General features: G+C 44.7%; 1 protein-coding gene and 1 long non-coding RNA gene across 2 annotated transcripts in view; both read left to right on the top strand.

Moving 5' to 3' along the window:
* The window catches only part of SETDB2 (SET domain bifurcated histone lysine methyltransferase 2), a 96,758-nt gene that overhangs the window by 47,671 nt on the left and 26,452 nt on the right, over positions 1-22,635 (top strand). The window contains exons 18-20 of the mRNA XM_078852591.1: positions 16,340-16,472; positions 19,301-19,408; positions 20,184-20,317. Of these exons, the coding sequence (XP_078708717.1) occupies positions 16,340-16,472; positions 19,301-19,408; positions 20,184-20,317 (375 nt within the window). The remainder of the gene's footprint in view (positions 1-16,339; positions 16,473-19,300; positions 19,409-20,183; positions 20,318-22,635) is intronic.
* On the top strand, positions 7,754-16,142 carry LOC140911215 (uncharacterized). Its single transcript, XR_012158867.1, has 3 exons — positions 7,754-7,868; positions 15,205-15,329; positions 15,434-16,142. It is a non-coding gene; the product is annotated as an uncharacterized LOC140911215 (long non-coding RNA).

The raw sequence follows: 22,635 nt of genomic DNA, 5'->3' as shown, positions 1-22,635 counted from the left end.
GGTATTTTTAATCACAGCCTCAGCAATAGTTAACCATTTGGGTTCAGAACAGTTATTCCAAAAGTTTGTTTATTTTGCCATGCACGTTGTGCTGATCTGCTAGTGTTATTACAGAGAACTTAAGGTAGAAATAGTACTCTATATTGAAAGGCACACTGCCAGACAATGCAGCTTTCTTGGGGCTGCCCTTCCACTCCTGCACCATCTGGTCTGGGTGGGGGAACCATGCCGGTAAATAACAGCACAGCATAACTTCCTGGTTTGCCCCTTACCATTGTGAACAAGTTCCTTCTCTGCCTTTTACGGATATACCTCAGGATAACATCCTCCACTGTAAGGACAGCCTGCAGAGATGCACATGCAATTACTAATGAGGCCCCTCCTGCTGCTTCTTGCCCACCATCAATCCAGCACCTGTACAGGGATTCCAAACAAAGGAGAACTAAATTGGAAAAGTCTTACCATCTCCAAGCTCACCCAGACTGGGAAAAGGCCAAGGGAACGGCATCATGAAATAAAGGAAAAAGCAACATTTTATCATTGTTGGCACAGATAAACTAGAACGACTTGTGCTCTTTCTCTGCTCTCCTAGCATTCAATACACTATACAAACAGGAACGTTATCATTGTCTGAATGTCTGGAAAATCTCTGGGGGCGCAGAAAGGGGACAAAGGAGGACAAATTTGTGCTCAAAAACTGCATGCCAGCAGAGGGAAAAGACTGAAGAGTGAAAGGGAAGATCTCCTTCACCATGATACATAGGAGAGAGAAGCAGACCAGGAACAGGCTAAAGCACATACACAAAGGAAAGGACATGCAGGCATAGCTACTGGAAATGATACAGACAACTCTGCTGGAGAACACTGTGGCCAACATTCCAACCTACTTAGCCACATCCTGCAGCCCTTTGAGAACATTGCATACTGGGAGCACCCCTCCACTTCCTCAACTACTACACACAAGCCCTTCCTTCATCATACTACATGACATTAAGAACAGCCACAACCCCCCACCTACACGTTTGTGACCCTATCAGCAAAAACATGGTTGCACTCAGGCATGTTTGCCACAGTTCCACTGGTTTTAAGTACAGTATGTTCAATGAAGGTTTTTTTATTATTTACAACTCAGTTTATTATTTATTCGTAACTTGGCTGAAAAATTGCATAAAAGCATTGCACAAAGCATAACTGAGGAAAGCACTCAAGGAGGACAGGTGACTTCCCAGAGTACTGGAGAAGGGCAATCGTGGTACCTATATTTAAACAGGGGAACAAAGAGGACCCAGGGAATTATAGACCCAGTCACAACCTACTTTCCATACCTGGAACAAATTATTAAATAATCAATTTGTACGTACCTAGAGGATAATAGGCTGATAAATAATAGCCAACATGGATTTTTCAAGAACAAATCATGCGAAACTAATCTAATTTCCTTCTTTTGACAGAGTTACTGGCCTAGTGGATAGAGGGAAAACAGATATGATGTATCTAGATTTTAGTAAAGCTTTTGACCCACTCCCACATGACATTCTTGTAAACAAACTGGTGAAATATGGTCTAAATGAAATTAAGAACATACATAAGAACATAAGAATGGCCATACTGGGTCAGACCAAAGGTCCATCCAGCCCAGTATCCTGTCTTTGGGCAGTGGCCAATGCCAGGTGTCCGAGAGGAAGTGAATTTAACAGGTAATGATCAAGTGATCTCTCTCCTGTCATCCATCTCCATCCTCTGACAAACAGAGGCTAGGGACGCCATTCCTTACCCATCCTGGCTAATAGCCATTAATGGACTTAACCTCCATGAATTTATCCAGTTCTCTTTTAAACCCTGTTATAGTCCTAGCCTTCACAACCTCCTCAGGCAAGGAGTTCCACAGGTTGACTGTGTGTTGTGTGAAGAAGAACTTCCTTTTATTTGTTTTAAACCAGCTACCCATTAATTTCATTTGGTGGTCCCTAGTTCTTATATTATGGGAACAAGTAAATAACTTTTCCTTATTCACTTTCTCCTCACTACTCATGATTTTATATACCTCTATCATATCCCCCCTTAGTCTCCTCTTTTCCAAGCTGAAAAGTCCTAACCTCTAATCTCTCCAAACCCCTAATCATTTTAGTTGCCCTTTTCTGAACCTTTTCTAATGCCTGTGTATTTTTTTTTTTTTTTTGAGATGAGGGGACCACATCTGTACACAGTATTCAAGATATGGGCGTACCAGGGGTATATATAAGGGCAATAAGATATTATCCATCTTATTCTCTATCCCTTTTTTAATGATTCCTAACATCCCCTTTACTTTTTTGACTGCCGCTGCACACGGCGTGGACGTCTTCAGAGAACTATCCATGATGACTCCAAGATCTTTCTCCTGATTAGTTGTAGCTAAATTAGCCCACATCATATTGTATGTATAGCTGGGATTATTTTTTTCCAATGTGCATTACTTTACATTTATCCACATTAAATTTCATTTGCCATTTTGTTGCCCAATCACTTAGTTTTGTGAGATCTTTTTGAAGTTCTTCACAGTCTGCTTTGGTCTTAACTATCTTGAGCAGTTTAGTATCATCTGCAATCTTTGCCACCTCACTGTTTACCCCTTTCTCCAGATCATTTATGAACAAGTTGAATAGGACTGGTCCTAGGACTGACCCTTGGGGAACACCACTAGTTACCCCTCTCCATTCTGAAAATTTACCATTTATTCCCACCCTTTGTTCCCTGTCTTTTAACCAGTCCTCAATCCATGAAAGGATCTTCCCTCTTATCCCATGAACACTTAATTTACGTAAAAGCCTTTGGTGAGGGACCTTGTCAAAGGCTTTCTGGAAATCTAAGTACACTATGTCCACCAGATCCCCCTATCCACGTGTTTGTTGACCCCTTCAAAGAACTCTAATAGATTAGTAAAACATGATTTCCCTTTACAGAAACCATGTTTACTTTCACCCAACAATTTATGTTCTTCTATGTGTCTGACAATTTTATTCTTTACTATTGTTTCAACTAATTTGCCTGGTACTGATGTAAAGCCTTACATAAATTAATATAAAGTGGGTACAAAACTGGTTGAAAAATCATACCCAAGGAGTATATATAAATAGTTCACTATCAAATTGTGAAGATGTACCTAGAGGAGTCACATAGGGATCAGTCCTGGGTCCAGTACTATTCAATATTTTAATTAATGACTTGGATAAGCATGTATACTTATAACATTTGCAGGTGAAACCAACTGGGAGGGGTTGCAAGCATGTTGGAGGACAGGGTTAGAATTCGAAAGAACCTTGATCAATTGGAGAATTGGTCTGAAATCAACATGGTGAAATTCAATAGAGACAAGTGCAAAGTGCTACACTTAAGAAAGAAAAATCAAATGCACAAATACAAGATGGGAATAACTGGCTAGGTGCTGAGGGACCTGGGGGTTATAGTGGATCACAACTTGAATATATATGAACCAACTATGTGATGCAGTTGCAAAAAAGGCTAAGATCTTTCTGGGTGGTACCATAACAGGAGTGTTATATGAAAGACATGGGACATAATTATTCTACTCTATTCAGCACTGGTGAGTCTCAACTGGAGTACTGTGTCCAGTTTTGCCACCACACTTTTAAGAAAGGTGTGGACAAATTGGAGAGAATCCAGAGGCGAGCAACAAAAAATTATGAAAGGTTTAGAAAATCTGACCAGTGAGGAAAGTTTAAAAAACTGGGCATGTTTAGTTTTGAGAAAAGACTGAGGGCTGACCAGATAGTCTTCAAATATGTTAAGGGCTACTATAAAGAGAACAGCAACCAATTTTCTCCATGTCCACTGAAGATATGACAGTAGGAATCACAAGACCATTAGGTTCATAGCAGTCTTATGGGAACAAAATTTCCACTTCTCAGTGCAGAAAATAAGCCTGAGTTTCTAAAGATCCCAGAAACATGGACCTTTCCAGACCACTCCACATTAATATTGCTGAAACTTTTAGCAACCAGACCTTGTAGCACCATGGAAAAATACATCTTTTTGTTGATGAACTCCAAGGCCTGTCGTAGGGGCAAAGAATAGGCACTTGGATCTCATCATTGGCCTCAATACAATTCAGGAACCCCAGCCATGCAAATCCATCAATATCCTTCTGTGCATTGCCAAGCTTTATGACTGGGGGTAGCAGAACACACCTCCATGACAACATCCTCGATAGCTGACCTGCCAACACCAAACTGGTTAGCAACTGACCAGTAGTAATCAGGAACGGTGAGCTTCCAGGCAGCAATGATCATGCGCTTCTTCATACTGATGGGGAGCTTTCATATTGGTGTACCACCCCTGCAGCTCCAGCATGAGTGCCGCATAGATTTCAAGGAAAGTGGCCTTTGTCAGCCTGAACTTCTGCTGCCACTGCTTGTCATCCCGGTTGTACGTCACTATCCTATTCCAACAATCAGTGCTAGCTGACCAAGGCCAGAAGGAAAAGTCCACTGAGTAAAGCCCTCCAGGAAAAGTTCATGCAAAAAGTAACTACTAGATTTTGTCTTCCTCATCCCATATCACTGTGGCACTGCCATAGCTATTTCCCAAGTCATCCAAAGCCATCTTGCTGCACAACTGCTATGTGTATTTATAACCATCAGGATAGTGGTGCTCAGCAGTATTGCCTCCACACTGCGTGACAGCAGTTTGAAAATGGCACTGGCTTGCAAAAGCCAGATGAATGATGGGATGACAGGAGAAGAATGACAGGAATTTGTTTGTTTGACCTGTTCTGCTAATTGGGTCTACAAATGTACTCTAACTGTGAGTTCAATGGTAATAAGTGAATATAAGATCATAAGATGTCACAGTAACCTATAATAAAAATGTTAATGGGAACAGGGGCAAGAAAACTAGACTGAAAAATCGAATTAGTCCAAACAAAGAAGCCTATTGCTATAACCCAAGGACTGTGCTGAGATCATCCTTGGTAAACAAAATGTGGGTCTAGAAATTAATGAACTGGTGTGTTGGAAACTAGGCCTAATTGTAGACAAATTAATGAGGGGATGGACTATATCACCCACCACTCCCTTTTTGGGTCCTTAAAGAAAGAGACTTGGGGTGGGAGGGAAAATAAGACGACGGAGGCTACTGAAGGAAGCCTCACCATCTCCTGGGACCCAGGGCCTTTGTCATTCTACTCCTGAGAGATGTCCTGACTAGACTAGGCCAGAGAGGGATCCAGATGATATCGCCACCTCTATCAGCTCCAGCTGAACCCCAGACACCACTTGGCACGAAATGGGATCAGACTTTAACAAGAGTAAAAACAACAGTTCCAGTCCAACGCCCATGGGTGGCGGGTATAATAGGCCAGGGAAGCCTTAGCCTTCCCCGGCGCTGCTGCCGACCCGCTGCCGGACACCTGGGCTGCAGTGGCCCTGCCCCTTCCCCAAACCCCCAACACCTGCTGCTGCTGCCTGTGCCTACCGTGTCTCCTCCACTCCACTCCCACCTCCGGAGGTCCCTGCTGCTCACTGCGTCCCTCCTCCTCCGGTATGGGGGAATGAGGAGGGACGTGGAGAGCCAGCGGCAGGCGGGGGAGTGAAGAGGCTTGACAGGGCACTGGGGTTGACGGTTTGGCTGGGATGGGGGGCCTTCAGGGGCAAGGGGGCCCAGTGCTTGGGGGGGCCAGCCTGGCACTGGGGACCAGGAGCTCGGCCAGGGGAGGGCCTTCAGGGGCACGGGGGGGGCGCAGTGGCTTGGCCTGGCTCTTGGGGTGCAAGCGGCTTGGCTGGAGGGCTTTCGGGGTGGGAGGCGTCAGCTCAGCCCAGTGCTGGGGCTGGGCTGGCACTCGGGGAGGCCAGTGGCTCAGCTGGGGGGCTGGTGGCTCGGCCTGGCGCTGGGGCCAGCCCGGCACTTGAGGGGATTGGCGGCTTGGCCCAGCACTGGGGGGTGGGGGGGGGAGACCTCAGCTGGGGAGGCCATCAGGGGCAGGGGGGCTGGCGGCTCAGCCTGGCGTTACTGTGGGGGGGGCAGCAACTCAGCCTGGCACAGGGGCCAGCCTAGCACTTGGGGGGGGGGGCAGCAGACAGCTTGGCCTTTAAACAGAGGAGGGGCACGTACCTGTGTACCTTCAGGGCAGCAGAGTTCAAACTGCTGACCAAAGCGGTCATGATGGGCATTGTGGAAAATCCCCAGAAGGCCAATTTAGGTGACACAACCAAGTGAGGTGTCTACACTGACACTGCGTCACTTTAACTGAGTTGCAAAAAACTCTATGCCGCTCACTGAGGAGGTTTTATTATGTCGGCATAGCAGAGTAGTTACATCAGTAGGAGGAGCATTTCAGTGTGTACACCTCCACTATTTTGTCAATGAAAGTTAACAAAACTGTGTCGTGTAGACAAGGCCTTAGTCTACCATGGAGGCAAACAGACAACAGAGGCAGCAAAGGGGCAGCACATTCAAAATGAGTTTGCTGCTTGGTACAGACACACACAGAGAGTTCCTCATCTCACACAGAATTCACAGATCGTATAGCGGTTCCCAAGTCGTCACAATGTCATCTTCATACATTCCAGTGTGCACGGCTGAACTGCGTTAATGGCCTGACTCCTTAATTTGTCTAATTTTGGTTTGAAGTTCCTGCTAATTTTTTATCGGGATTATAACTGAATATAAGCCATAGTTTTGGCTGGCGGTGGCTGGGCAGGCTTTTCTTGGGCATCAAGCAGCGTCAGCTCCAGCTCTTGCACCTCTGCAGCTCCAGCCCCTCCCCAGGAAGGGTCCATGGATGCCTGCAATGCAAAGACTCAAACACCAGCCAGCCCTTCTGCCACTGAAAAGCCACATGCTCCTTATTCCTGTAGCCAGGCTGTTATGCACTGGCCCCAACGGACCACCCTAGGATGCCTCGCTCACAATTGTATTACATGTCACGGTGTTTCTTAAAGCCCCAGGTCCTGAGAGCAAGAGACTGAATGAGACTCTCTGCTTTCAGTTAGAAAAAAAACCAAAAAAAGTATGTTTCAGTCATTCATGGCTACAGAGAAGAGCTTGAAAACGTGAACAAGGGCAGCCTGCCAGCTCAGCGCCCAGAAGGCAACCCAAAATAACCCATATATATATATCTAAAAAACCCCTCATGATTGTCTGAGTCTGAGCCTTTTACATCGGCTCCCACCAGCCTGCGCTGTTGAAAGTGGCCCAAAGCCCCCAGCAGAGCGCTCAGGTGACTCCCGCATCAGCCGGGCCGGGACCCCCCCCCCCCCCCAGCGCGGGATTTCACCGGCAAGGTGAAGGCGAGAGATTGGCAAGATCCGCCTCCTGCGTCCTCACTAAGGCGAGGAGTCCCCTGCACCCCCAGAGGCAGCGCCCGCTCGGCAGCGGCCCCGAGCAAGCTCGCCTCAGCCCCCAGGCCGGGGCACGGCAACAGCGCGACACACACCAGCCTACAGCCCGGGCGGCGGCGGCGTCCGCCAGGCTGCCTCCATCGCAGCTGGCGCCACCCGGGATTCGAACCCCGCTCTTCGGACCGTCCCAGCCCGCGAAGGTAGGAAGCTGGCGCAGCCTCGCCACGCCTCACCCCGCCCCTCCGCGGCCCCATATCGCGTCAGGCAGGAAGCGAGGGCACCGTCAGGTTCAGCGGCTTCGGCGGCGGTTAGTGAGCATGCGCACTTGCGCAGATGCCTGGCACATGCTCAGTCCCAGGGAGCGAGCCGGGTCGGTCCGAGGCTCTCCCAGCCGGGCACGCCCATTTTCTGGCCCCTCCTCCTCCTCCTCCCCCACCCCCCCCCTTCGGGAGTTTCTAGGATCGTGCCCTGTGTTGAGGCAGAAGCAGCAGCTCAGGCGGCGAATGATTCTCTCCTCCCCCACCCCCGGTGGTAAGTACCATTGGGATAGGGGGCGGGGTCTGGGCTGTGCCCTCCTGCGCCCCGCTTTGTGCACCCTCGGTAATGACTGATTCCCATCCCCCCCACGGCTGCAGCGAATGGGCCGTTCCGCCCCTGTCTCCCGGTGAGCGGTGGGGCTGGCAGGGGAGGGACCCTTAGCATGGGGCAGGCTGGGCGTGCCGGCCCTCAGGCGGGGCGGAGACGTGCTGACCGACCCTCACCTGCCCTAGGGGACCCTGGGCCAAGCAAGCCTCCTCCCACCGGCCCCTCCACCCAGCCTGGGTGGGACTCAGCGTGCAGGGAGCTTGTCAGGGTGGTGCCCGCGCCACAACACGCCCCTCCAACCCCTGCCATGTGCCATGTTGCAGCCCTCGCTGGGCACCATAACGCACGCCTTGCCATGCTCCACACCACCCCTCGAGGAGCATCACAAAGCGCCCCACTCACTGGGCATCATAACACGCCCCTAGCACCTCCTGCGGTGCTCTATAACACCCCTCGCGCACTTCGCTGGGTGCCATGATGCCATGCCACGTTGGGGTGTCAAAGCGCTTGGCACACAGCAGCTTGGAAATCCTGCCGTGGACCTAGGTATCAAATGCACTCCCCCAGTCTCTTACTGCGATGATGGGGCTGATATTTTACACATCTATTTAAAACAAATCAGGAATTTTCACATCTGCAGCCTGGAGACTCAGTTAGTTCAAAACCACAGCAAAGTCTAGAAGATACTGACTCACTGCGATTACAAATGACAGAAATTAACCAGAACTGGAAGAGATCAGAAAAAAACAACTTTCTCTTTTTTGTCACCCCCCTCCCCATTTGTTTGTTTTGTGCAGTCAACAGCAGGTGGGGCAGAGACAGTTTCACTTTTGTTGATGATCAGTTTCATTTCCTTTCTCTGACTAGCAAGGGATGGCATTATCCTCATGCTCTGAGTGGAGTTCATATGCGTCCTTTTGCCTCAGGCTCTGAAATATGGCATTTAATAGTCCCACAATAACAGGGAGCTGCTGGTTTTTGATGTCTACATAGCAGTATTTCAGAAATTTGAAGTAGTAAATAAATAGAGGATGCTGTGTTAGTGTGACAACCAGAATCTTGGCCAACACATGGTATTGAACTGAGGAATTTCAGCACTAACAGAATAGGTTTTTGGTCCTCTCCTTGCTAGAAGAGAGACCAGACTTAGGTACAGACTGGCTAGAGTAGCCAGGTGGGGGTTAAACTAATAGCAAAAGGGGAGAGTAAAAAGAGGGAAGATATGAGCTCTCAGCACAAAAATTTAGATGATGAGAATAAGATTAATCAAAGAACCAAAGGACACAAAGAGAAGAAATTACTGAATTGCATATCCCCCAATGCTAGGAGCTTGGGTAACAAATGAGGAATTGGAATTGCTCATTTGTGAGCATAAATTCAGTTGGTACTACTGAAACTTGGTGGGATGAGTCACATGATTGGAATGTTAAAATCAATGTTTATAATCTATTTTGGAAGGATTGAGTGGGAAAAAGGGGAAGGGGAATGACAATCTATATAAAAAATGGTATTATCTATTTCTGAGTCACTGTTAACTCAGAAGAAAGTGATGTCCTAACACATAAAGCACAAGATGGGGATTAGTTGATGTCTGCTAAAGACCACTAAGTCACAATAAGGAATAGGACAATCACCTCTTTACGCACCTATCTATAATTTGTACGGGGGGAAATGCATGATCATGGGGTATCCTTAGAATTTCTGAACATTATATATGACAATTTCCTAACACAAAAAGTGCTGGAGCTTACATAAGGGAATTCTTTATTAGACCTTGTCCTAACAATTAAAGAGGAACTGATCACAGAACTAAAAATTAATGGTAGCTTAGGTACTAGTGATCATGACTTGATCACATTCTGTGCAAGCAGAATAAAGTCCAGACCAGTAATATATATACTTGGTGCTTTTATAAGGCCAGTTTCACAAAGTTAAAATAAATAGAAGCCAAATTAGTCGGGAGGAAGGAATTTAATCAGAAAACTGTGAATGATAGTTGGGAATCATTTAAGAACACCTTACTAGATGCCCAAAAAGCCACAATCCCACAACTGAGCAAGAAGGTTGTGCTGGTTAAAAAAACAACTTGGTTTAGAGGAGAAGTGAAGGCAGCTATAACATATATAAACAAATAAAAGACAGAGCAAGTTGATACTTACGAATATAAATCAGAAGTTAGGAATTGTAGAAAATCAATATGGGAACTTAAGGGGCACAAGGAGAAATCTATGGCCAGCAAAGATAAGGACAACAACAAGCAGTTATTAAAATATATTAGGAACAAAAAGAATCCTGACAATGGTATTGGTCCATTATTAGATGGAAATAGTAGAGTTTTCAATAATAATGCAGAAAAGGAAGAAGTGTCCAATAAATATTTTTGTTCTGTATTTGGGGGAAAAAACATGATACAGACTCATCATATTGTGATAACACTCTTTCCATTCCACTAGTATCTCTGTAGAATATTATATAGAATTTGATATTTTGAAATCAGCATGTCCGAATAATGTGCACCCAAGAGTTTTAAAAGAGCTGACTGAGGAGCGCACTGGACTATTAATGTTGATTTTCAGTAAGTTTTAGGGCACTGGGGAAGGTCCAGAAGACTGGAAGAAAGCTAATATGACAATTTTTTAAAAAGGGTAAACAAGGTATTATAAATCTGTAGCCTGACATCAATCTTGGGCACGGTAATGGAGTGGGTGATACGGGACTTGATTAATAAAGAATTAAAGGCGGGTAACATAATTAATTCAAATCAACATGGGTATATGGAAAACAGATCCTGTCAAACTAACTTGATATCTCTTTAGGATGAGATTACACATGTGGTTGATAAAGGTAATAGTGCTGACATAATACACTTAGACTTCTGTAAGGCTTTTGACTTGGCACCACACAACATTTTGATTAAAAAGCTATAATGATATAAAATTAACGTGGCACACATTAAATGGATTAAAAACTGGGTAACTGATAGATCTCAAAATTATTTAATGGGAAATCATCCCCAAGTCATAGAATATCACCTCAGGAGGTCATCTAGTCCAACCCCCTGCTCAAAGCAGGACCAATCCCCAATTTTTTGCCCCAGATCCCTAAATGGCCCCCTCAAGGATTGAACTCACACCCTGGGTTTAGCAGGCCACTGAGCTATCCCTTCCCACGGTGGGTGTGTTTCCAGTGGGGTCCTGAAGGGATCAGTTCTTGGGCCTATACTGTTTAACATTTTTATTGATGACCTGGAAGAAAATACAAAATCATAAAATTTGCAGATGACACAAAAATTAGGGGATCACTAAATAATGAATAAGACAGGTCACTGATTCAGAGTGATCTGGATCAGCAGTTCTCAACGGAGGGTCTGTGGCCCACTGGGGGGTCCATGAGCCTTTTCAGGGGTGCTGCAGGGCCCTGTGGCTGAAACCCGGAGCCTCAAGCCCTAGCGCTGAAGCTGGAAGCAGCACAGGGCTGAAGCCACCCCCCCTCAAAGCCGGGAGTGGTGTGGGGCTGAAGCCGGTGCCTCTCCCCTCACCCCCACAAAGCTGGGAGCAGTGTGGGGCTGACACCAGTGTAGCAGAGCAGTTTGTGCCAATACACTGGCACCCCCAAAGCCAGGAATGGCGTGGGAATGAAGCCAGCAAGCCAGGAGCAGCTGGAGGCTGAAGCTAGGAGCCCCTGCCCCCCACTGAAGCTGGGAGCCTCACTGGGAGCCCCCCACCCCTACACAGCTCCTAGCTACCTCATTGCCTGCACACAGTCCCTAGCTATCCCCTCCCTTCACCCTGAGCTACACTCCTCATTTCACACATCCCCTAGCTACCCGCTCCCTGCACCCTGAGCGGTTTTCAGACTTTTTGAACTGAATTCCCCCTTTGAGTTAAGTTTTTTGGTTGTGTCCCTCCACAGCCCAGATAGGCTGGGAGACCTCCTGAGTGAGTCGGGGTGGAGGTGGTGCTCCCTCTCTGGACCCCACTGTGTGGAGCTGGCTCAAGTCCCGTCAGCCCTTGCCCCCTCCACCCACCCAAAAATAGAAGTTAAACTATGCCTATGCCCAAGGCGCCCCCAGGCCTGGAGCCCTGAGTCCCTCCTACCCCCCGCTGGGACCTGGAGCTTTTATAGGATGTTGAGGGGGGCCTCAGCAAGGAAAAGGTTGAGAACCCCTGATCTGGATCACTTGTTAAGCTGGGTGCAAGTAAACTGTGGTTTAATATGGCTAAATGTTCCTCGATATGTACATTTACAAAGAACATAGGCCCTACTTATAGACTGGGGGACTCTGTCCAGGGAAACAGCATCTCTGAAAAAGAATTGGGAGGTTGTGGTGGATAATCAGCTGAAGATGAGTAAGGCTCTGTGTTTGTCACGGAGGCCACAGACGTCCCGGGTTCTGGGGCTTTCCGTGACCTCCATGACTTCTGCAGCAGCCCGCGTGGGTGGCCCAGGAGCTGCCTGAGCAGCCTGGGCAGCCACCGAGCCAGGCACACCAGCCGCTGCTGGGGCAGTCTTGGGCCCGCCCCCCAGCAGCAGGAGTTTGGGCATGGGGGGGGCTCAGGGTTGTGGTGCAGGGTGGTGCGTTCCTGGGGTGGGGCTCCCTGGAAGGGCAACAGGAACTCTCCTCCCTCAGCTCCTAGCTCCACGTGCTGCCTCCGCCCACAGGCACCGCCCCCGCAGCTCCCATTGGCCGCGGTTCCCTGTCAATGGGAGCTGCAGACCGGGGCTTGGGGCAGAACCGAGGCAACATGTGGAGCTAGGCGCTGGAGGTTGTTGCTTCCCAGGAACCAGCTAGGGAACGTGCCCCAGCCCCTCCCCACCAGTACTCGAGGCACAAACACCCCCCCGGCTACCCCTCCCAAGTACCCATGGTGCCCCCCCGGGCTGCGCCCCCCTCCCCAGGACCCATGGCATCCCCCAAGCTGCCCCCCCAGCATCTGTGCCGCCCCCAGCTGCCTCCCCCCCAGCTGCCTCCCCCCGACAAGTTTTACTCAGGGGTATATAGTAAAAATCATGGACAGGTCACGGGCCATGAATTTTGGTTACTGCCCGTGTCCTGTCCATTACTTTTACTAAAAATACCCTAGACTAAAACATAGCCTTAAACATGAACTCTCAATGCAACACTGTGGCCAAAAGAGCTAATGCAATCCTGGGATGTATAAACAGGTGAATCTTGAGTAGGAGTAAAGACATTATTTTACCTCTGTATTTGGCATTGGTATGACCACTGCTAGAATACTGTGTCCAGTTCTGGTGCCCACAATTCAAGAAGGATGTTGATAAATTGGAGAGCGTTCAGAAAAGAGCAATGAGAATGAGTAAAGGACTAGAAAACGTGCCTTTATAGTAATTTTCTAAAAGATGTGCTCTAGGAATTATTTTGCGGAAGCTCTTTGGCCTGTGTTTTACAGAAGGTCAGACTAGAATGATCACAGTGGTCCTTTCTGGCCTTGGAATCTATTAAATATCTTGCAATTGAGCTAAAGAGTCAGGTTCTGAAGCTAAGAGCTGTAACAGACTCATATCCTCTGGGGATCAGGCACAGAGGACACACACACATTTTTTACATACAAATGTAATGGTTTGCCTTTTAAAATATATCAGTCTCATAGCAGGTGGGAGGCAAGCAGAGGAATGATCAGCAGGTTATCTTCAGACTACCTGTACTGAGCCATGTAAGTTGTCTTCCACTCCTGAATGGAGCTTGGAGGAACAGCAGGGACTGTTACTTCCACCCTCAGTCCCTTCATTGGGACTGTGTGGATTGGAGATCCTTAACCCACATATAGAGCAGCAAGGATAGTTCAGGCTGGAAACCCTTCAAAAGCCATAGACAAGGGGAGCAGCAGCTGGAGTTCCCCTCCACAAGGTAGAGGAGAAACAGCCAGAGCCAAGAATTATCACTTGCCTCTAGCTGTTTCCATTACATGTGTGTTCCTCCCATGTAAAAGAAGCAACTTCTGTACCTGCATGCACACTCCTGTTTAGGGTTTTTTGATAGTAACAGAAAAAAAACATCAAAAATAGGAACAACTGGTTAAAAAAAGTAATGAAGAAATATTTTTGCAAAGGAACTTGGGGATAGTACAAAGCTGCTTTACTTCCTTTTGCTGAAAATGACCAGTTTCAGTTTGATGATGTCTCTTAATGAATTGACCCTGTGAAGTATAATTATCACCATCTTACACAGGGGGAACTGAAGCATAGAAAGGTTAAGTGACATGCACAAGTCTGTGTCATAGTCAGGAAAAGAACCCAGACCTCTTGACTCCCAGTGCCCCATGAACAATTACAAGAAAGCCATCCTCATTATTATTCTGCAGTTTCATTTTACATTATAGCAAAGTGCTTTTCAGTCTGTAGATAACAAATAATATTTAGCACTTATGTAGGAATTTTCATCTTCATAAGACTTAGCAAGATGGAGGTAGTGCTTTTATTTACATAATGCCCAACAGTGTTCTGTGTACTCCATAGACCTGTAAGAAGACGAACCCTCCCCAAAGACCTTACTGCGGCCCAAGGGCCACAGGTTGCCTACCACTGCCTTACTGTCTAAGAGCTAGATCCTACAACTGGATCCAAACAGGTAGACCCATGTACCCACACAGATCCACTTCCAGGATCTAACCCTAAGTAGAGGAACAGGAGGGATACAGCACAAACCCTTTTCTCTCTTTTTCCTGTTATCCCTTCTGTGTGTGGCATTTGTTTTTATCCAGGCCCTTTTGCCTTTTTGACTGTGGTTAGCCTTTGTGTGACTTCTCTTTGTATTTTAACCTATGCCTAGTTCTCTTTTTAACCCTTTCCTACTTTTTATTAATTATTTGTATTATGGTAGCATCTAGAGTCCCCAGCTGAGATCAGGCCCCAATGTGCAGACAAATAGTGAGAAACCCCAAAGAGTTTACAATCTAAATAGACAAGTCAGAAATGGGTGGGAGGGGAACCAGAGGCACAGAGGTGTGAAGTAACTTGCCCAAGGTCACATAGCTGGTCAGTGGCAGAGCCGGGAATAGACCCTCAGTCTCCTGGTTCAGTTCACTGCTCTATCCAGTGGACAGTGCTGGTTCCATTTTACAGATGGGAAGACTGAGCTTAATTTACTTGCCCAAGGTCACAAATGGAATGTGAGTCAACAGCTGGGATTAGAATTTAGGAGTTCCTGGTTCTTAGTGCTGTATTTGACCATGCTGCCTCTCTCTGACTCGTGTATTAAAAATAAACATTTAAAGCTCTACAGTCCTGGAGAAATTAAACAAGATTTTCTTTATCCTCCCAGGTAATAGGCTCCAGCACTCTCTGATGTGACATCACCAGCAGAGAGCATCTTGAAACATCACACCTAGTGGGAACTAGCAGTTGCTGAGGATCTGAGTGTCGGGGACTTGCATGACAACAGAAAAAGTGAAGTTTATATTACTGGTGTGTTGAATGAACATCTTACTGGGTCCTTGGGGACACTGGACACATTGTACTGAAAGAGTTTGAATTATGACTTTTATTTGCAGATGGCCTTTAAAAATTATTGCAGCTGCCAGATAAGAAAAATGAGACAATGTGGGAAGGCAAAAGAGGATGAGAAGGCAAACACTGGAAGGATAAGGACAGAAAGGAGAGTAGAGATTCACTGTAACAAGGGGTTTAAAATTTTTCTGGTGTATAGAAAATAGGTATTACCCAGGGTGGTGCTGGCCTTGACAATGTTTCAGTGGCCGTGGTTCTAGACCTCTAACTTCCATCTGTTATTGAGGAACCATCTAATTTCACCTTCCTGTCTTTTCCTTTCCCTTTTTTACTTGCAAATCTCTTTTCTGTAATCCCATTATGTTAAAGAAACAACATTCCCTCCTTCTTTCCTGTGAACTCAGGGAGGATATTTGTGGGAGCTGGCGGTACTACTTTGCTTATTTAAACTGTGACAGATACTTTAATGCAGCTGCGGTTAGATGTGTGAAAGAACAAGCTTGAGGTGCTGATGGTAGCAGACTAATATCTTCTAAACTAAAAGTACTTCACATTATATGAAGTGACTCACAAGCCCATGCAAGGTTGTTGGTATCTGCATGAAATGTTCTTCACTGAGCCATGTATTGTTGAGGAAGTTTGGAAGTTTTCATATTGGTCCCTGCTTCCACCAGTGACTTTCCAAGAAAAAAATCCTAGTTCTCATTCCTCCAATCCCAATTGCTAGAGCCTCTAGCAGCTAACCTGTATTCTGTTTTTATCTCAGCAAGTCAAGTTTTACTCATGCCAGTCAATCACTGCTAGAATGGCTGGGCACAAAGTCTGCTGGGATGCAAGTGAAATAGAAGCTAGATCTGGAAATGCTGTGGGCCCTCACCAGCTACACTCTCCGTATTCCTCCCAGCTGGTATAGGATGGTTGCATTAACAGTTTTATGTTTTGTTCAACAGTCTCTCTCCAGGTGACTTCCACACAATGGAGAAGATGGTAAAAAGGAAGTGTGCATTTTGTCCAGCAGATGAAGAGTGTGCTATAATGTACATTGCAGAAAAGCAGAATCTTGCAGTTCATCAGAATTGTTTGGTGAGAGTTTTTCTTAACATATGAGTACTATTAAAGGAATCAAGAAGGACCAAAAGGAAAAATTTCAAAGACAATATGGACATTGTACATAATTGTCTACTCTAGAACCGTGGTTCTCAACTGGGGGTATGTGTACGCTGGGGATACGCAGAGGTCTTCAGGGGGTACATCAACTCATCTAGATATTTGCCTAGTTTTACAATAGGCTGCATAAAAAGCACTAGCGAAGTCAGTGCAAACTACAATTTCACACAATGACTTGTTTATACTGCTCTATATACTATACACTGAAATGTATTTCATTTGTGGTCCGATCGATTTACTTTATAATTATATGGTAAAAATGAGAAAGTAAGAACTTTTTCAGTAATAGTGTGCTGTGACACTACATCTGATTTTGTAAGCAAGTAGTTTTTAAGTGAGGTGGAACTTTGGGGTACACAAGACAAATCAGACTCCTGCAAGGGGTACAGTAGTCTGGAAAGGTTGAGAGCCTGCTCTAGAAGAAAAGAGAACTCTTTCCCTCTCTATTTCAGAAGGCAGTGAATGATCTACAATTTCATGGTCTTCTGGAGTTCCAATGATTAGAACTTCAGACAGTTATATTTTTTTACTTGTCCAAATGGTTGGTGCATTGAGGTGGAGGGGAATACGAATAATAATTCAGGAGTTGGGATGGAGTGTAGAAAGAGTAAAAACGAGTCCAGTTCATCATTGCCTCCCTCTTTGTATAGTCACTTTACACCAGTGCAAAGTGACTGTAAAATGTTACTAAATCAGAATAGTAGCATTTTACATCCAATTTTCATTGGTATAACTAGCTACATAAGTTACAGGACAATGCTGAACAGGGCCCAAGGGGTCTGGGTAGGCAGTAGAGGGAAGGACAACAAAAAAGCAGGACTGAAAATATCTGTTTTGTCACTTAAAAAAAACAAAACCCTGGCAGCCAAAGGATTTCAGAGTTCAAAACAAGTTCAGTATTTTGGTTAGCCATTATTAAATTTAGAAACTATAGAAAGTGCCTTAACATTAGGTAAGAATTCAGAACAAAAATGAACTTGTTTCGCAACAACTTTGAAACCCTTTGACTTCCAGTGATTTTGAATGGCAAAACAGGTTCTTCAGTCCCTGGGCCGATCCTGCAAAGACTTGTGCATGTGCTAAATTTGATATAATATGAGTAATCTCAATTGAAGTAATTGAATCAAACTCCTTACAGTGCGAAAAGGTAAACATGTCCTTAGTCTTTGCAGGATCAGGGTTATAATTTGCATGATCAAAGTGGCAAAATGGCAGCTTCTTGTGTGTGTCTTAAATATAAGGAATAATTAAGTGTGGTTTTAATTTAAGAATTGGCTATGTAAAAATGTCCTTGTGAGGTTCTAGGTTTAGTGTGGTTCTAGAACAAATTTACTCAGTTTGCAAATAAAATCTGTCTTCTATCTGCTAGCCCTGCAATCTTACCCTGGGATCTTTCCTTCTTTCACATCAGCACCAATAATAAAGATTCTGGACATCATATTCTGCCCCTCAGCTAGGAGTAACTAAGGGAAAAATTTGGCTCCACCATTGGAACTTAGTTAACTATTCTGTATACTTTTATGAGAACCCTCTTCCTAAATTTGTTTGTTCTGCTGTAGTATCGGGAGAAAAGTAATATGAAAAAAATGTCATTAAATTTTTTTAAACTCACAGAGAGCAGATCTTTTAAGTTAAAAGGTGCCATCTTTGCAGTCACTTTCCACAGCTATACCTTTATATTTTAGTGTGTAGGATACCTATTACATTAAATTGAAGCTTTCCTTTTTTTGATATCATAAGTCGCAAATCCTTTGCTCCTCTTTTATTTCTCCCTCTTATAGATCAGCTATCTTATTGTTCTTGCTACATTGTGTTTGTATCTTTATTAATTTGATTACTTTTTTTTTTCATTTTACAGTGTTATATGTTTCAAACAAACATTCAGATTCTTGAAAGCAAACCACTGTTGGTATAGCAACATTGTTACAGCTTTACTAGTCTCTCTGAACCCATAGTAATGTGTGCTAAGTGGCTTCTTATCTCTAACTGTATGTTCTTATTTCTTTAGCTGACCAAGCTTTGTGTCTTCTTATAAATTTATCATGTATTTTAAGTAACAGTTTTGGTGCTAGGTTTTGTTTAAGTATGATCATTTGTTTTCTCATAATCAAATATAGTTGTTAATTAATTAATTATCCCTTCTAATTTGTTGTCATAGTCTAGTACATCAACAGGTATTCATGCATACATTTCTGCGGTATTTTGCCAGCCATTGTTCAACCTATTTAAGTTGCTTCGCCAACAATTCATTGCCAGTCTTTGCCTGGTATCACATTGCCAGTGTTAATTCTGTTGTCACTTCCAACTGAGTCTCTTCTGAAAGATCCTGAGCTCTGTCAAACCTGCTGGGCTAACTGGCAAAAGAGGGCCTGGCTAGGATGATGGCCTCCTTGATGAGCCCTGTAAAAATGCCATGTTCCCTTCATGTGAAACCTCCTTTAACAGTTGGTGGAGTCTAGTATCACTGGCCCTGACTTGTAGAAGGATGGAAAAGCTAAGCAGTGCTCCCCCACTCAATATGGGACAATGTTTGTTAAAAACAAAGAAATAAAAATTCGCCCCCCTAGGTGGTTTTGTGGGGTGGGGAAAAATGCAGATTTTTTTTTTTTAAAGTGCCCAGGTCTCATGTCTGACACTGAACTGAAGCCCCATCTACTTTCTATCATTCCTTACTGATACACATCAGAGTCTCTCGCTGGCTGAGTCACTCTGTTAATTACTGCTGTCTTTTGTTTTGTTTGTAGTTATATTCCTCAGGATTTGTAGAATCCGAAGAGCATAACCCAGAGAATCAGGATACAAGGTTTGATGTGGCCTCAGTTCAGAGTGAAATCAGGAGAGGAAAGCGGCTGGTAAGGCAGCTTCTTTCAAATATTTTCTTGTTTATAATTTTTAGTAATAACAGCAGCACATTAGACTGTGAAGTCTGTTTGTGACATTTATATGACCTTGTGACATAGAAGCTTGAATAAAATGCATACAAGAACCCAGTCATTTTGACTTACCAAAGATCAGAGTAATTAAAGGTCAGAAACATTAGTCTGCTTCTGCACTTAGTGGAACCTAACGTGTATAGCCACTTTTGTCTGGCAGTAGAAGTTAAGGCTGTTTTGGTTCCTTTCTAAGAAAAGGCATTCTTTGGCAGAGGGCAGATTTTGGGTCCTGCTAAGCTTACACATAAGTAACCTCCTGATCTGTGGAACCTAGAAAAGGAAAGGATTTTTTTTTTAAAATGAGAGCTAAGTTTCTAGTCCTTTTGCTTTTGAAGTCACTTTTGAAAGTGGAACTTGGGCGTTTTTGAAAACTGTTCCCAACATCTCTATACTTGTAAACTGAGCAAATTTAATGTGAAATATTTACAGATGTGAAGCCCAATACTCTCACTATCATTGAGTCACTTCTAAGAATATTAACTGATTTTAATATAATTGTGTAAGAGCAGAGAGAATAATAGAAAGTTGGTTGAAAAATGAGCTGAGTTTGGGTTTGGAGGAGTGAGTTTGCATGACGAACAGGAAGAGGGAGGCTGAGAGTTAAAGATGAAGCCATTTACTCTCAAGTATAAGATTTTAGTTACTAATTATAAAATGTCTGTATCTGCTAACGACTGAACTCCTTCTGCTGTAGATGTGCAACTTCTGTCGCAAGAAAGGAGCCACTGTGGGATGCGAGATAAAAACCTGCCGCAGGAGTTACCACTACTTTTGTGCACTGTGTGATGATGCAGCATTAGAAACTGATGGAGGGCAAGGAATTTACCGGTATTTAACAGACCATTTTCTAATTTTTTGTAGGTTGTGGTGGTATTGTCAGGAAAGAGGTTAATTTTTTTTTTAAATGCGGAAAACATTGACGGGTATGTCCCCCAAAAAAGTCCTTCGCAATCCAGCCATGTTTGAAACTCTGGTGTGTTTGAGAGCAGTAGAAAAAATGTTCCTATCTAGCACAGCAATGGAAAAAAAACCCTCCACTTAATGACAGGAATCTATAGGTGGTTCCACTCACTGTAGTAGCTCATGCTGGTATCAGGTTGTGGTGCTGCAGGAGTCACTGTCTCTAGCACCCAGTGACCATAACATCTTTGGCGCCGTTGACGTTCTGTCTCTACTTATCTTTCACAGCCCAGCCTTCTGGTTAGGTCAGATTTAAGTTCTGTCTCCATCCAGGGTAACAAAAGTCCAGCTAAAGAATGCAAATAAACCTCCACACAGATGATCCTTCTGCCCCTTCACGCTATGTTGAAGTTCCATGCTCTGCACCTCTTACTCCTGGAGTTCCTTCTTTGCACTTAGGCTGAGCACTGCTTCCCAGGGCTTATTCCCTGGAGGCCTTTCTTAGCAGGCTTCCCCACTGCCTTCCCTCCCCAGGGACTCTGGCAGCTTCTCTCAGGGATCTCCCTGCTCCTTTCAGGCCCTATCTCAGGACCTCCCACAGGAGCTATCCAGCTCCCTGGGGTTCTTTCCAGCCTGCCTCCAGGAGGGCCTTCCCAGAAAGAGGAAATTCCCGCTGTTTCTCTTTCCTGGGTCTTCTCCCTTTAAAGGGACAATCACCCTGTGACAATATCCATGAGTCTGACAGAATCCCAAAAGACCATGGAGCTAAATTTGAGATGCAGTTTTCATTAGCCATCTGGTCAGTAAAGACAAAGTTTTCTGCCCCACAAGGTGGAATATTGGTTTCACCCAAATTAAGGTTTACTCCTGGTTCACATGCTTTAGTGAATAGTCTCAGTACAAGGACACTGCCGCGCTCTCTAAGACCATCTACATTAGAGAGCTTTGGTAGTTTCCCCTCCGGTTCAGCACCCGGAATGCTCATGGAAAACTTTGTGTCCCCATACAAAAGAACTTCTCATATTTCATATGTGTTCCCAATACCAGCAGAATTGAATTAGCTTTGAGCAAGTCTTCTAAATGCCTTCCAACCCCACGGTAATGGTGTTATAAGCATATACTAGAATTTTGTAACATTACAGCCGGAGATGGTGCTGGTTGCTCAAAGAAAAGAGGTTCTCCCTCATCGTTCCAAATGTTGGGATTGCAGCTGACTGTGGAGGTTGCCAATATATTTTGGTAAAGTTTGGAGTGCTGAGAATCCACGGCACCTGTTTCTATGCTAAAGAATGGTCACAGTTAACGCTTACTCTGTCATTGAGGGTGTGGACTTTATTATTGTTACCTCTTCCAGGAAGAGGCAAGGCACTACAACCAGTATGGGTCTTCATATGACAAAATACATGCACCATTGGGTTATTTGATAGGGCTGTCAATCTGGCATGTTTCACAAGCACAAAAATAGTCCTTTCCCACTGATTCCAGTAGCAATTTAACTGTCTCTGCCACTGGCTTGGTATGTGATGCTAAACAAGTGACAAGCTCTGTGAGACTTAATTTCTCCAGCTGTAAAATGGAGATGATGTGATGTTTAACTTGTTAAACATTAGTACGTTATAAAGCATTCTAGAGACCTCAGTTCAGAATCTTTGAGTGATAGCTGACGAAGAAGAGTAGCCTAAACCTAATAGAGAAACTTTCTGAGAGCAGAAGACAAAGCATGGCTGATGTAGGATGGCTTTAGAAGGTGTGAAAAAAATATGTTGGCCCAAAATAAACTCCAGGATTCAATTTCTGCATCCTGAAAACCTATCATTGAACAGCTGTTAAAAAATGAATCAGATAGCTCCAAATTTATCAAGAGGTGGTTGTGCTTAGAATTTGATTAATTTCTGCAAGGACATGTGACAATGAAAACTATTAAACGTGAGACATAACTGATGAGGACTTTAAGACTTTTAGTATGTTCTCACATTAAACACTCATTAAGTTGAGGAGCATAGCATTGGTACCAAATTTCTAAATCGGTGGCTGAAAGGCCAAGAATGATACATTGATACAGATTAGATAGGAGCAAGGTGAGGGGGAAAATGTGGGGATTGGACCCAAACTTTTTTTTTGCATTATACATAGTGCCCTATCAAATTCATGGCTGGGAAAAATGAATCACGGACCATGAAATCTGATCTCCACCGTGAAATCTGGCATGCAGCCTGGAGCGCCTACCCTGCACAGGGCTCCAGCTG

Source organism: Lepidochelys kempii, chromosome 1, assembly GCF_965140285.1.
Source record: "Lepidochelys kempii isolate rLepKem1 chromosome 1, rLepKem1.hap1, whole genome shotgun sequence".
In the NCBI taxonomy this organism is placed as follows: Eukaryota; Metazoa; Chordata; order Testudines; family Cheloniidae; genus Lepidochelys; species Lepidochelys kempii.
This window is presented reverse-complemented; position numbering and strand designations above follow the sequence as displayed.